We start from the raw sequence: 14,509 nt of genomic DNA on the forward strand, positions 1-14,509 counted from the left end.
TTAATTCTTAAAATGTTTGAACTGAAACTTCATGCTTTTTTTGCAGAATTATTTTTTGGTGACGGGAGAGAACATTTGGAGAACAGAGAAAACATGCGGGAAGCTTTTTCTGATGCTGAAGATTATTTAGATCAGGAACTTGTTTCTGCTGATCGTTGTGCAAGCAGAACATCTTCTATAAGTTCCTGGACTGAAAATTTCAGGCCATCTTTTACTGAAAAGCTAAAATTCAAGTCTGTAATGGAAGGAGAGCAAGCTATTTTTAAATGCAAACTGGTTGCTAGTCCAGCACCAAAAGTTGCATGGTTTCATAACAACAGACCTATACATAAAGATTCAAGAAGGATTATTAAAATAGAAAGCATGATGCATATTCACAACTCAAGTTTGGAAATCAATAATGTAGAAGAGAAAGATTCAGGGAGTTACAGAATATTTGCAATAAATTCTGAGGGTTCTGCAGAAGCAACTGCATCTTTACTTGTTGCCCTTAAAGAAGAGCAAAATGCAAACTATATCAGTTTTGTGAAAAGATCAGAAATAGCTCACAAGAGCATAGACTCTTTAGTTAAAAAAAGGAATGCAAGACTTAGAGTTGATCTCCGACATGTTGGATCTCCTTTTGATAAGAAATATCAGATTCCAGGAATTTTGCATAAGCAGTCAAATTCTAAAAGCAAACTGATGCGTACAATGTATTTTGAAAGAATGCCAATAAAACATGATATGTTTAATGATGATTCTGCAGAAATACAGTCATCTAGGTTTTTTGGGAGGATTCGAAGCATGGATAGCTTGATTGATGAAGACATTAAAATTAAATTACAGCTTTTACGAGAAGCTAAAAGGAGAAAAAGGTTTTCTCTTGCATTTTCTGAAGCATCATTTGACTTGGACACAGCATCAACTGAAGGCAATCTGAAGTACAATTATGCCGACTTGGACAGAGGGCGCAGCAGAAGTATGGGAGACCTTGATCGCATGGATTTTGATAGTTATAAGTCATATTTTGTGCAAGAACAGGAATTATCATCTGGTAAATATTTGCAGAGAGAATGTCCTGAATTTAAATATCGAATGGAGTGGATATTAGGTCTTCCTTCACATGAAGTAGGACCACAGAGAGCCCCTGAAGAAAATGTTATTAAGCAGTCTTGCAGAATGAAAGACACACATTCACTCAGAGAGCAAGTTCTGAAAGATAATTTGATTCAAGGGACAGAATGCTCACAGAAAAGTCAGCATAGATTGGAAGAGCAGAAAACCGATGAATGGTATTTTCAAAAGGAATGTGATACAAGAGAAGAACTAGAAAGTGAATGTTGTGAAGAACCACAGGCACTTTCTGACCAATGGTTTGGATCCACTAATGATATGCAAAGGTATTTACTAACTAAAGGGGAAGGAATTTTTCTGGAACCTTCCACACCAGCAGCTGAAGAAACAAAGTTAATTAAAGAAATACCACAGTCTGAAGACAGTGAGTATATGGAAATGTTGTGGAAGAAAGAATTCCCAACATTCACCAGAACACTGATAAAGCAAATTCCAGTGAAATTAAAAGGATATCCAAGTAAGTCCGACTTGAAGGGAGACCATGGCTTACTTTCTGATAAGCGGTCTGAAAGTTTAATGAGTACGCAGAACTCACTAGCAAAGGAATTTGAAAATAGCCAGTCAATGTTTAATGGTTCCAAAACAACTGAAGTCAATGTATCCAGTTTTGATGAAAAAGCTGAGATAATGAGAGAATGTACACAAAAGCCGAAGCCTTCTTCCTTAGAGGAAGGAGAAATCTCAACCATTTTCAGAACATCATTAGAAGGTAACATGATAGGAAAGAACAAAACGTGTCAAGTTGAAGACAAAGAAGATCCAAATGCAATTCATGACCAGTGGGCTGGGAACGTCTCAGTAAAACAGATGTCTGGATTTGACCATTTAATCACTGATCAAACAAAACCAGTATCGAAGGAAAATGTGCTAAGCATCTCTAAAGTCAACCATGAAGCCATACAATATGAAGATCAAATTAAAGATTATACTCCATTGATGACATTCTCTATTTTACGAGAGCAAGAAACCTCAGATTTTATCAGTTCTTTTATGAGAGAACTACCAGAAGAAGTCAAAGATACTGCACATAAATCTAGTAAGGTAGACCATGAGACTCCTCTGGGACAACAACCTGAAAGATTCATTCATATACAGAGAGATTTACCAACTCAGAAACCTGAGGATTGTCATAGAATGTCTACTCAATCTGCACCAGCAGTTAGCCAGGCAGAGGTAATTAGTACACCCCAAATCAGGCAAAATGAAACACAAGATGAAACACCATTTACATTTTCCATTCATGCTTTAAGACATTCTCCCTTGACAGCAAAAACTAGAGGGACAGCAACTTTTGCCAGAACAGTGATAAAACAAACCCCAATGGAAACAAAAGACTTTCCAAATAAATTTGATGTTCAAGAAGAATCTGAGTCAATTTCTGATAAAAGGCTTGGAAGTATCTTTCAAACAGAGAAGGACACTCCAGCAGTAACATCTGAAAATATCCATGCAAACCAAATACCTGATCAGTTTAGATCAGCAGTAGAGCACACAGAGGTGATTAGTGGATCAAAACTCAGCCAAAAAGAACAGTATGGAGTGAAGGTTAAAGATTTCACTTCAGCACTAACCTCTTGTAAATTCAACAAAACAGAAACTTCAACATTTGTCAATTCAACAACAAGTGAAACAATAGTAGAAGCAAAAGAATTTCTTTATAAATCCAAAGTTGAGGAGAGTGGCACAAAACCTCCAGAAATATTTGTTGAAGATTTTGATAATACTATGAGGGAGTTTGTAAAAGAGATATGTCCAGCTGCCCATTCTGCAGCCAACAGAGATTTTGTAACAGAAATATCTGTAGGAGTCCATGGAATAGCTACTAGTGATTTTGTGACAGAAATATCTACAGATACCCATGCTGCACCCAACAAAGATTTTCTGACAGAAATATCTAAAGATGCCCATCCTGTAGCTGACAGAGATGTTATAACAGAAATACCTCAAGGTGTCCAATCTGTACCCAACAGAGATGTTGTAACAGAAATATCTAAAGATGTCCATTTTGTATGCGACACAGATGTTGTAACAGAAATATCTAAAGATGTCTATTTCGTACGTGACAGAGATGTTGTAACAGAAATATCTAAAGATGTCCATTTCGTACCCGACGGAGATGTTGTAACAGAAATATCTAAAGATGTCCATTTCGTACCCGACAGAGATGTTGTAACAGAAATATCTAAAGATGTCCATTTCGTACCCGACAGAGATGTTGTAACAGAAATATCTAAAGATGTCCATTTCGTACCCGACAGAGATGTTGTAACAGAAATATCTACTGATGTCCATTCTATATGCAACACAGATGTTGTAACAGAAATATCTAAAGATGTCCATTTCGTACCCAACAGAGATGTTGTAACAGAAATATCTAAAGATGTCCATTTTGTATGCGACACAGATGTTGTAACAGAAATATCTAAAGATGTCCATTTCGTACCCGACACAGATGTTGTAACAGAAATATCTAAAGATGTCTATTTCGTACGTGACAGAGATGTTGTAACAGAAATATCTAAAGATGTCCATTTCGTACCCGACGGAGATGTTGTAACAGAAATATCTAAAGATGTCCATTTCGTACCCGACAGAGATGTTGTAACAGAAATATCTAAAGATGTCCATGTCGTACCCGACAGAGATGTTGTAACAGAAATATCTAAAGATGTCCATTTCGTACCCGACAGAGATGTTGTAACAGAAATATCTACTGATGTCCATTCTATATGCAACACAGATGTTGTAACAGAAATATCTAAAGATGTCTATTCTGTACGCGACAGAGATGTTGTAACAGAAATATCTAAAGATGTCCATTTTGTATGCGACACAGATGTTGTAACAGAAATATCTAAAGATGTCCATTTCGTACCCGACACAGATGTTGTAACAGAAATATCTAAAGATGTCCATTTCGTACCCGACACAGATGTTGTAACAGAAATATCTAAAGATGTCCATTCTGTATGCGACACAGATGTTGTAACAGAAATATCTAAAGATGTCTATTCTGTACACGACAGAGATGTTGTAACAGAAATATCTGCTGATGTCTATTCTGTATGCGACACAGATGTTATAACAGAAATATCTAAAGATGTCCATTTCGTACCCGACAGAGATGTTGTAACAGAAATATCTAAAGATGTCCATTTCGTACCCGACACAGATGTTGTAACAGAAATATCTAAAGATGTCCATTTCGTACCCGACACAGATGTTGTAACAGAAATATCTAAAGATGTCCGTTTCGTACCCGACAGAGATGTTGTAACAGAAATATCTATAGGTGTCCATTCTGTACCTGTCAGAGATGTTGTAACAGATATATCTAAAGATGTCCATATCATACCCGACAGAAATGTTATAACAGAAATATCTAAAGGTGTCTATTCTGTGTCCGACAAAGATGTTGTAACAGAAATATCTAAAGATGTCCATTTTGTACCCGACAGAGATGTTGTAACAGAAATATCTGCTGATGTCCATTCTGCACTCGACAGAGATGTTGTAACAGAAATATCTAAAGATGTCCATATCGTACCCGACAGAAATGTTATAACAGAAATATCTAAAGGTGTCTTTTCTGTGTCCGACAGAGATGTTGTAACAGAAATATCTAAAGATGCCTCTATCATACCCAATAGGGATTTTGTAACTGAAATATGTAAAGATGTCCATACTATACCTGACAGAGATTTTGTAACAGAAATATCTGCAGATGCCCATCCTGTAGCTGACAGAGATTTTGTCGTAGAAAGATTTGAAAATGTCCATGGGATACCTATCACAGATTTTATACCAGAAATATCTGCTGATGTCTTTACTGTACCTGACAGAGATTTTGTAGCAGAAATATCTAAAGATGCCCATCCTGCATCCAACAGGTCAAAACCAGTGGTAAAACAAATAGAGACAACCATCTTTTCTAAAGTCTCCCATAAAGAGTTACAACCTGCAGGTATGGCAAGAAGCACTGTTCAAATACTCCATCCTTCTTTGCCAGATAGCAAACTTGAGCCAACCTCTTTCAGTTCATCGACAAAAAAAACAGCGATAGATGCAAAAGAACCTGGATATGGATTTGAACTTATGGAAGACCATGAAACAGCTTTTGACCAACAGCGTGCAGGTATTGACCATGTACAAGATGATGTGCAATCAGGGAAGCCTGAAGAAGGTCATGACGTACATGAGCAATCCACATCAGCAGAAAATCGCATTGAAATGATAGGTGTAGCTAAAATCAAACAGAAAGAGCCACAATATGAGGCAAAGATTGTGAGTTCCCCCTGGATGATAAAAACGTCTCCTTTATCAGAGGAAATGGAAACTTTAACCTATGTTAGTGCATTGAAAAAGCCATCTCCAATTGGCAAAATAGGATCACCTGACAAAGCAGAATTTAGGGAAGGCCATGAGACAGCTTTTGACAGTGTTACCAGAATGCACAAAGACTTTCTGACAGAAAACCAAGCACATGGCCATGGAACAACTGATCAGTCAACAGATGGAGAAACAGCAATGGTCAGCACATCTGAAATTAGTCAGAAAGAATCACAACAAAAATGGAAAGTCAAAAGTAAAATCCAAACAGGAAAAATGCCTTGCTCAACAGAGGATAACAAAACATCAAGTTTCATCAGTTCATTCATGGAAGAGACATCAACAGAAGTACCAAGCAGCCAATCTGAATTTGTAGTGGCAGAAGGACCTCTAAAACAAGAGACTTCTGCAGTCAACCATTGCCCACCTGCATTTTTCCATCATATTGCATCTTCTGAAATTAAGCAAGGAGAATCATGTGAGCTTGAATGCCAATTTTATGGGCACCCACAACCTACTGTAGTTTGGTATAAGGGTGAATGCCCAATTTCTCGAAATAGGGACTATAATATTCACTCCACAGAAAACAGATCTACAATGAGTATTGGGTGCACTTGCAAAGAACATGAAGGAGTATATGCATGTGTAATATTCAACCAATATGGAACTGCATCCACATTTGCGACCCTTACAATACAAGGTAAGATTCACCATTCTTTACTGATGAACTTTTTAAAAAATTAAAATATGTTGTAATTAGATATTTATGAATTAAGATTTTCAATTAAGGTAAAATAACATTTATTTTCCAGAACCAGAAGCAAAGTTGTTCGAAGAATCTTTGCAAAGATTTGATATACATGTGACTGAGGCACCAGAGAACAAGACTGAAGAAGATAATGTTGATCAGCTGATTGAAAATGAAATGGAATCATATTTTCCAGAATTTGCTAGAACTGGATCTACCTTACAATTACCAAAAGCTTCAGTGCCCAAACCTTGTCCAAGAGGTTTTTCTTTACTTTCTTCTCCTGTTGAAATTAAAATAACTGCTCCAACCCCAATACCAGAGCAAGATGAGGAACATAAACAGTTAATGCAAGAAGATAAATTTGATTCCAAGGATTCATCTCAAGAACCGTTCTCACAGACTGCAAAGCATAAATTTACTTTCTCTTTTGACGTAATTTCTGAACCACCACAGGTTGTGAAAGAACTGGATAGGATTTGTTGTGCGGAAGGAGAATCCGTAATGTTTGAATGTTTAATTTCTGGAGAGCCAACACCTGATGTTACATGGATCCAAAATGACAGAGTTTTAACTGGTGATAATAACAAGTACCGATTTGAAGAGAATAGTGGCATATATAGATTATATATTGAAAATGTTTTAGCATCTGATATGGGGAGCTATAAGTGTGTTGCTAAAAATAAATCGGGAGAAGTACAGAGTATATCGAGTCTTACTGTTCAGCCTGTAGTGCATAGTTTTATTTGCCATCTGAAGGATACTGAGTCATCTGATGAAGAAGCAGAGTCATCACTTAGCCGTTTTCTGCTTAATCTAAGTAAAATAGGACAGATTGAAGACATTGAGCAGCAAGAACAATTAACAGTCCAGGAAGGGCATAGAGATACTTCTCCTTTATTTAGCGTTAAGGAACAACCACTTAATTTTATTCCTGAAACTGAAGGTTTTGTAACTTCCACTGGCGATGAATTTACAAATGAAATTTCAACTTTAAGGGAAAAGGACAATAAAGCAGTTCTGAGCTTTTGGACTTCCCTTTCTGATGAAGTTTCATCTATAAGGGAGGAGAGCAATAACAATGTCATAGGTTCAGCAATGTCTTTTGGTGAATGTTCAAGCAAATGCTCATCTTCAGTGAAGGCTAGTAATAACATTGCCACAGACTTAGAATTGATGGATCAAAAAATGCCAGATGAAACAGGAGAAGAAACATATTCTATCAGTGAATATTTACGGTCTCTCAATACAAACCAGAAGTTATCTAAAGATTGGAAAACGGGAGAGGAAACAGAACCAAACCGGGACAAATGTGCCTCGGAAGGTGAAATGTATGAGGATAGCGTATTTCCAGATAGTGTAATTCAGCAAGTTATTAAAAGTAATAATGTAGGAACAACAGAAAATGTGTCAGAGATGGAGTTAAGTGATAACTTAGCATCTTCTAAAATTGACTATGATGTTAACATAGATTCAGTGGAAACAATCTCTAAGAAAGATGAGAGGGGTGAAAATGAGGGTGTTTCAGTTGCACAATATCTCATTTCTGCAAGACAGGAAGAAGCAGTGGCTCACGAAGAGGCAAATAATGAGGCATTTGGCTACGATGAATCTGGAATAACTTCGATGGAGGTTGAGGAAGTAACATTTGCTGCTGTTTATGACTACTATAATCAAAATGAAGAGTGGACACGGTCCCTTTCTCCGGAATCTGAAATGTCAATTGAAATTAGCAGTACAATTAGTGATGACGTTTCAGAGAATGAAAGATTTTATACACCACCCTTGGCTTTTGAAAACTATCGATCTGCTGTATCCGCAGAGTCATTCCATACCCCACCGCAGTCTCCTGGCTATGCCACTCCCCCAGAAATGTTGCCTTCACTTAATGCGGGTCGATCTTCTGGTGCTTTTCTCGAGAGGTTTTATACACCACCAGAATTTTTCAGAACTCCAATAGATGAGGGTATTGAAACAACTCCTTTTGAATGTGTAAGTCTTGCTACTGAAGAGCAAAGATCCGAGTTATTTTCCACACCTCCACAACAAACTGAGGCAAAAGGAAATGAAATGCCACCTGCATTTATCAAACCTCTTGTCAGAAAGAGAATTCATGAAGGAGGAACACTCACATTTATCATTGAGGTAATTGGTTGCCCAACTCCAAATGTTAAGTGGTATAGAAAAAAGTCATTATTAGAACCAAACCATAGAACTAGACTTGAAAGAGAGGGAGGTTTGTGTATATTGGTAATTAATAGTATTCAGAGAGAGGATGAAGGAGAATACATTTGCAGTGCTGTAAACATCATAGGGGAAGCCAAAAGTGTTACTCAGGTAGACGTTTTACCACAGGATGGAAGGTCAATTGCATTGCCACCCCCAGTGACTCATCAACACGTCATAGAGTTTGATGTGCAGCAAGGCCAGACATCAAGGTCTCCTTCACCTCAAGAAATTCTTCTGGAAGTCGAACTTGATGAACATGAAGTGAAGGAATTTGAAAAACAGATAAAAATTATTACAATTCCTGAATTCACTCCTGACAACAAAAACATGATTGTCTCCCTGGATGTCCTCCCTTTGATGATGTCTGATGAACATAATGTTGACTTTTTAACAAAAGATAATGAAGACGTGAAAATTGACTTTGAAGTCACAGAAGTGCCCCCACGATTTGTCAGCCATATATTTGACTTTGAGATTCCAGAAAACACTGATGCAGTCTTTGAATGCTCAGTGACAGGTATCCCCAAGCCTGAGGTAATGTGGTTCAGAAATGATTCACTTATAACATTTGATGGCAAAAAATACATTAGAACAGATACCCCTCATCATAGTCTTAAAATAACCAATGTTCGTCCTTCTGACAGTGGCACATACACTTGCAAAGCAGCGAATAGTGTTGGAGAAACAACATGTAGAGGCTATCTTACAGTAACAAATTCATGTATGGCACTTACAAAAGCAGGTGGTAGAGCTGTTGCTGCTGTGTCATTAGCTAGTGCTCAGGAATGTCTCCAGGAATTAGATGTTGATATTGGTAATTCTTTACTGCAGAGCAACCAGGATTCTGAAATTGAAGTTGAGTTTGATATTGAACAAGGTAAAGATGATTCTCAGAAATCAGTGAAGCTCATAGCAGTGACAGAGAATGGAAATGAAGAAAAAGGAGAGAAATGTGTGAACATTAGTTTTGATGTATTTGCTGAGCCTGCCAAGGATGAGACTATTCAGTTTAAGGGAGAGGCTTCTGAGAACTGTTCATTTGAATTTCAAGTGACAGAAACTCCCCCTAGATTTGTAGTATCCCTCCTTGACTGTGTCACCAGTATTGGGAGTATGGCATCTTTTCAGTGTTTTGTGACTGGTACTCCGAAACCCAATATAATGTGGTATACGAATGACCAAATACTTGAAGGTGACAAACACATCATTGAGGAAAAAGACTCTGGACATCATTATTTGAACATTGCAAATATTACAGAAAGTGATGCTGGAGTATATAAGTGCAAAGCTGTTAACAAAGCTGGGGAAGCAGTTTCAGAAGCAGTTTTAAAAGTACTTCATCTGTAAAATAGTACTTTTCAAATGTCTTGTGACATAGTTTGAATAATAAAAAACTGATTTTTGTTTTAGATTTATGGTGCATTTATGAATTTGCTCATTTCAAATATGAAAATTAAATTGGTCTTACCACACAGAACATTTATATCTTCTTATTTGATGTTGCTGAAAAGATGGTTCGTATATAGTGGGTGTGTGTTGATTTAAAGCAATTTTACCCTGCAGTGGTTTCTCAGCAGTGGAGCTTTGATTTTGTAATGATTAAGGTATTAGCTGAAAAGCAACTATTGCAAAAATAGTGATTGTTTTGGACTAGGAATTTTAAATGGCCTGGCCAAGTCAAACATAGGATAATAATAAATATTGATATTTTGAGGGGTTTTATATCAAGCAGGTTAACCATGACTGATTTGAAAGGCATATTTATACTGAAAAACATAATGTCCTATGTATGCATATGATTCCATGAAACACCAGTCCTGTTGAATTAGCACAGTAACTTTGACGTAAACTTCACCAAGATCCTTGAACTACATGTAATTAATATTTTGCCTTTTTTTTTCAAGTATGTCACCTTTTAATTATGACTTTCTCCAGGTAATTGTATTATCTGCTTTCTAAAATTGCTGTAGTGATACAGGAAAATTCTGTCATTCTGAATTCCTTTATTTTACCCCAATACCTTGCTTCTGCATGAAGCTGTGTCTGACAACTCAATTGAGTTCCACAATTAACTACATGCAGAGGCCCAGGTACTAATCTCATCAGAGTTTGCATTCAAACACAGATTCTTCACTGTTAGGTACTGGCGATATGCTTTTTGGAGATATTTACTTCATAATGCATGCAGGTTTTTCATTTGAAAGATAGATCAAGATGTTGAAATACTTTAAGGAGAATATTCATCATATTTGGTATACATATATCTTGTTAACATTTAACCTAACTGAAGATGTGAACTGATATACAAAAATTGATTTATTGTTAACCCTATGAATACTATAATTCTTCATTGTGCAATTATTTCTTAGTGCATGTTGGCTGGAAAATTTAACTAAGAGGAAATTCAGGGTCAAAAAACGTTTCCCAGATCTTACTTTGTAATTTACTGAAGTAAATGTATAGTTTGACAATAGTTCCCAGCATATTCCAGAGTCCTGTTTGACGCAAAGTCCATTTGACTAATTGACACTCAAGCCAAGCTTACATAAATAACTCAAGTTGTTGAGTTACAAAACCAAATAGCTGTAATATTTAGAGTTGTCTTTTGCCTGTTTTGTTTCCTCTTGGTATCATTACAGATTTGGACAAAAGTGTAATTTCGAAAGTATTTTAATTTAGGCTAGAAATTCATGTGAGTGATCCTAGAGTAAATTCACTAAACATGCTCATATGGTATTCCCCGGCCACTTTTTTTATTAGGATCACTAATCTCAATTGTTTAATGCTGCAATGCCATAATTAAAATCCACTGAGCAAAGTCAGATAAGTATTTTAAACAATTATTTGCTAACATCGCAAACATCAATTTCTTGCCTAATATTTTACTGTTGTCAAAATAGTGCCTGATAATTTTGAGCTTTGTGAAGTTGTCATCTTTGGAAACTGCTTAATACTTGGAAGGAAGACCAAGCTGAGGGATTGTGATTGAGGGAGTTGAAAGTGATGCCAATTGTCATATGAAGGACTAGGATTGATACTTTCACGATTATGAGTCACAGTTCTTGAATGGATATATCAGGATAAGAACTATTGCAGTAGACATGACAGGATAGTTCTGATCATTATAATTCAGAAGTTTTTTTTGTAAGTTGGCTTCATTTATAATACACGTGTTTTATTCATTCTTTGCTTATTTACTTTTAGATACCTCTTGTATTTACTATTTTCCAGCAAATGTAGAGGAGAAATATCTGGCCCCAGAGCTTTTTAACTAGAAAGTACACAAATCTCATCAAACTCTTTTCATAAATTTCCTATCTTGTAAGTAAGAATGTCCTTGGCATTCCTAAATCGTCTTGTGTTATCTTTTTGACTGTGCTTAAAAACAAAAACCTGTATTGGGAATTCCCATATAGAAACCACATCATACCAGCTGTGACATTGGAGCACCTATGTGCTACGTCACTACACAGCTAGGCATCCAAAGTTTGGACAGTTTAGTGTTGTTTGTTATTCTATTGTTAATTTTAATGGCATTGCTTGGAGGCCAGAAGGGCTTGAGAGATTGACCAGTTCCAGGATTAAGAGTATATTTGACAGCCAGGCAGAACATACTGATGTGTGTTACCACAGTTACTTTTGGATGAAGTAAGCTGTGTGCCACAATAGATCTTAATGTGTGCTGAGAAAGATTATCCAATCTGTCAATTAAATCTTTTGAGCAGTTTCCATAATTATGAAAGCAGTAAAAACTTACATTCATTGTGTCCAAAAATGACCTCAATGACGTAATGTGGATGATGTCAGAGTTATTGTAAAGCTACAAATGAAATTGAGTTCTGCGGTGAGTTTGCAAATAATCATATTATATGTGGATCATTTCTTTGATTGTCACTATCATTTTGATATTTATTTTCTAATTTGTTAATTATACATTTAAAATGTATATTTTCCATTGAAAGCAATGTTTAATATTTGTCCAACATGTGTAAACTGTTTGGTATTGAAGAATAGGCTTTAATGGGTTGAATGCTATAAATTCCAATTCTTTTTTCAAAGTTATATTGTTTGTGCTATAAGCATAAATTAATACTTTGGTCACTATGTTTATCAGTTATGTTCTGATAAGTACAACCATCTGGTTGTGTGAAAGCACAAGTTGGCTTCTATGATTTACCTGCCCCATTTGACATGATTTAAGACATGATGTTTGAAAAAATGTAAGACTTCCATCTTTTCTGAGAAGTTGCTTAACACAGGCATCATTCATTCCTTGTACAGGTTTCTGTTGCTGTATATTGTGAATATACCATGTTCTGATGCTGCATAGAGTAGTGAATGATAGTACCATTGGTGTTATTTTCAAGTAATAATGCAATTGATACATAATGCATGTTTTCTTCCACTTATCTCTCATCCCTTAAAAACTGGAGCTAATGCAGGGATGTGGGCCATTTCACAGTGGTCTGTGAACATTGGTAAATCATTTGAATGTAGAACCAATATGATGAATGTTATCCTGCATTTAGGTGATGTCCACAAAAGCTAGGCTGAATTTACCAGACCCTGAGTGATGACAAGGGGTGAGAAAGTGGATGATGTTAACTGGTTAATTAGTAGGGAACTGTGTTAATGTGATTCTCTTCGATTGTTCTGCTGATAGGAAAGTTTTCCTTTGATGGGTTGCAGTGTGGGTTACTATCTACTCCATGGAGGAAGATAGTCAATGACATAATTTGAGGGTTCAAGTAAGAACCCAATTTATGGATTTATGGATCCAGTTTATGGATCTGTCAGCATGTATTGTGCCTCCTTTATTGGTCCACCAGCTGTACTAAATTAACATCGTGGTGATGCTGATGTCTCACAGCCAGAGGGTCAATGTCCCAGAAAGCTTGAAAGACAACCTCCACATCCCTAATGATCCATTGAAGAGTTTTCTCTTTGGTTGATGTGGCCTATCTCCCTTGGCCATCCTGAATTTTAGATTTTCCTTGCAGGGTCTCATTGTCCCTCAGCAGCTGTGGCCTCGCTCAGTTATTGCTAGGACCTCAGGACTGCCAATCCAGCAATCTGGTAGCATCAGGAAACTTCCACCCATTATTCATAATTGGATAATGGACTTTCAAGTACAGTCAATTAATTGATTTCCATCAGTAAAAATCACTGAACCAGTCCTACCTTTGCAAGTGGGTCTCACCCTGAAGTTGGGGTCCCAAAGGCAACTGTAAAATTCAGCCTTATGTCCCGTATGGATTGCTGGACACCAATCACGAACAGGAACTCCTGATTTTCTTTTGCGATGGTCAGAGGATGTTAAAGCCAATATCAGGATTTCATTGCTACCAAGTTAAGAGGAGATTAGCAGGAATCAGGTTTTGGGTGGAATGGTGCTACAGGGATGTTGCATCTATCGTCCAAACCACTGGACGAGTCCCTGGCTTGCTTTTAAACACGTAAATCAATGGTTTGACAACATTGGGTTACCGGAAGATTAACAAGGTTTACAAATGATACCTGGGTTATTTTTCAGTTTAAAAACTTAGCAGACTATGAAACTTATTATTTTGTTAGAGTTATTAATAAAGGTAGGAATACATTTTTCTTTTAGCTTGGTTATGATACAAAGACAATTTTTGTGATTGAAAAATATGTATTTCAGTGATGGAATAAAGTTTATATTAGAAATTATTTGGGCCTTTAGAAAATTTGTAACATGCAATGCATTTTTTGTGCAGTAATAAATAGTATCAATGACTATCCTGGAATGTTGTCATGGTAGGATGTATCTCCACCACCAGCATACAACAAACTACAGAGCTCCTTATTACTCACCTTGATTAGGAAATGGAGAATATAGATTTGACATTAAAATTATCTGTAAATAATTGCTTTTTTTTCAGAAGTCACACATTTAGGATCAACAAATCTCAATAAAGTTTAACTTAAATAGTTCAATTTTAATTTGAATCATGACAGCAAGTTTTTCTTCATATAATGAGATATTCAAAGTAGTCGAAAAACATTCATCCACCTTTTCTGACTTTCTACACAGCATCCCAGACTACTATAGAAACTGTATTTGTA

General features: G+C 36.4%; 1 protein-coding gene across 7 annotated transcripts in view; it reads left to right on the forward strand.

Annotated features, from left to right (window-relative positions):
* LOC122551920 (titin) overlaps window positions 1-14,509 on the forward strand; it is a 348,465-nt gene that overhangs the window by 67,955 nt on the left and 266,001 nt on the right. For 3 of the 7 annotated variants that reach the window (XM_087988980.1, XM_087988979.1, XM_087988981.1), the window contains 2 exons: window positions 47-6,145; window positions 6,258-14,104. The exons of the other annotated variants lie outside the window; for them this stretch is intronic. In XM_087988980.1, coding sequence (XP_087845106.1) covers window positions 47-6,145; window positions 6,258-9,769 — 9,611 coding nt within the window. In that variant the 3' untranslated portion in view covers window positions 9,770-14,104. Of the gene's footprint in view, window positions 1-46; window positions 6,146-6,257; window positions 14,105-14,509 lie in introns of those variants that run through there. 7 annotated transcript variants of the gene reach the window in all.

The sequence above is a fragment of the Chiloscyllium plagiosum genome, unplaced genomic scaffold (genome assembly GCF_037043375.1).
Source record: "Chiloscyllium plagiosum isolate Xiang-an unplaced genomic scaffold, Cpla_swu_hap1 HiC_scaffold_7, whole genome shotgun sequence".
Lineage (NCBI taxonomy): Eukaryota > Metazoa > Chordata > Chondrichthyes > Orectolobiformes > Hemiscylliidae > Chiloscyllium > Chiloscyllium plagiosum.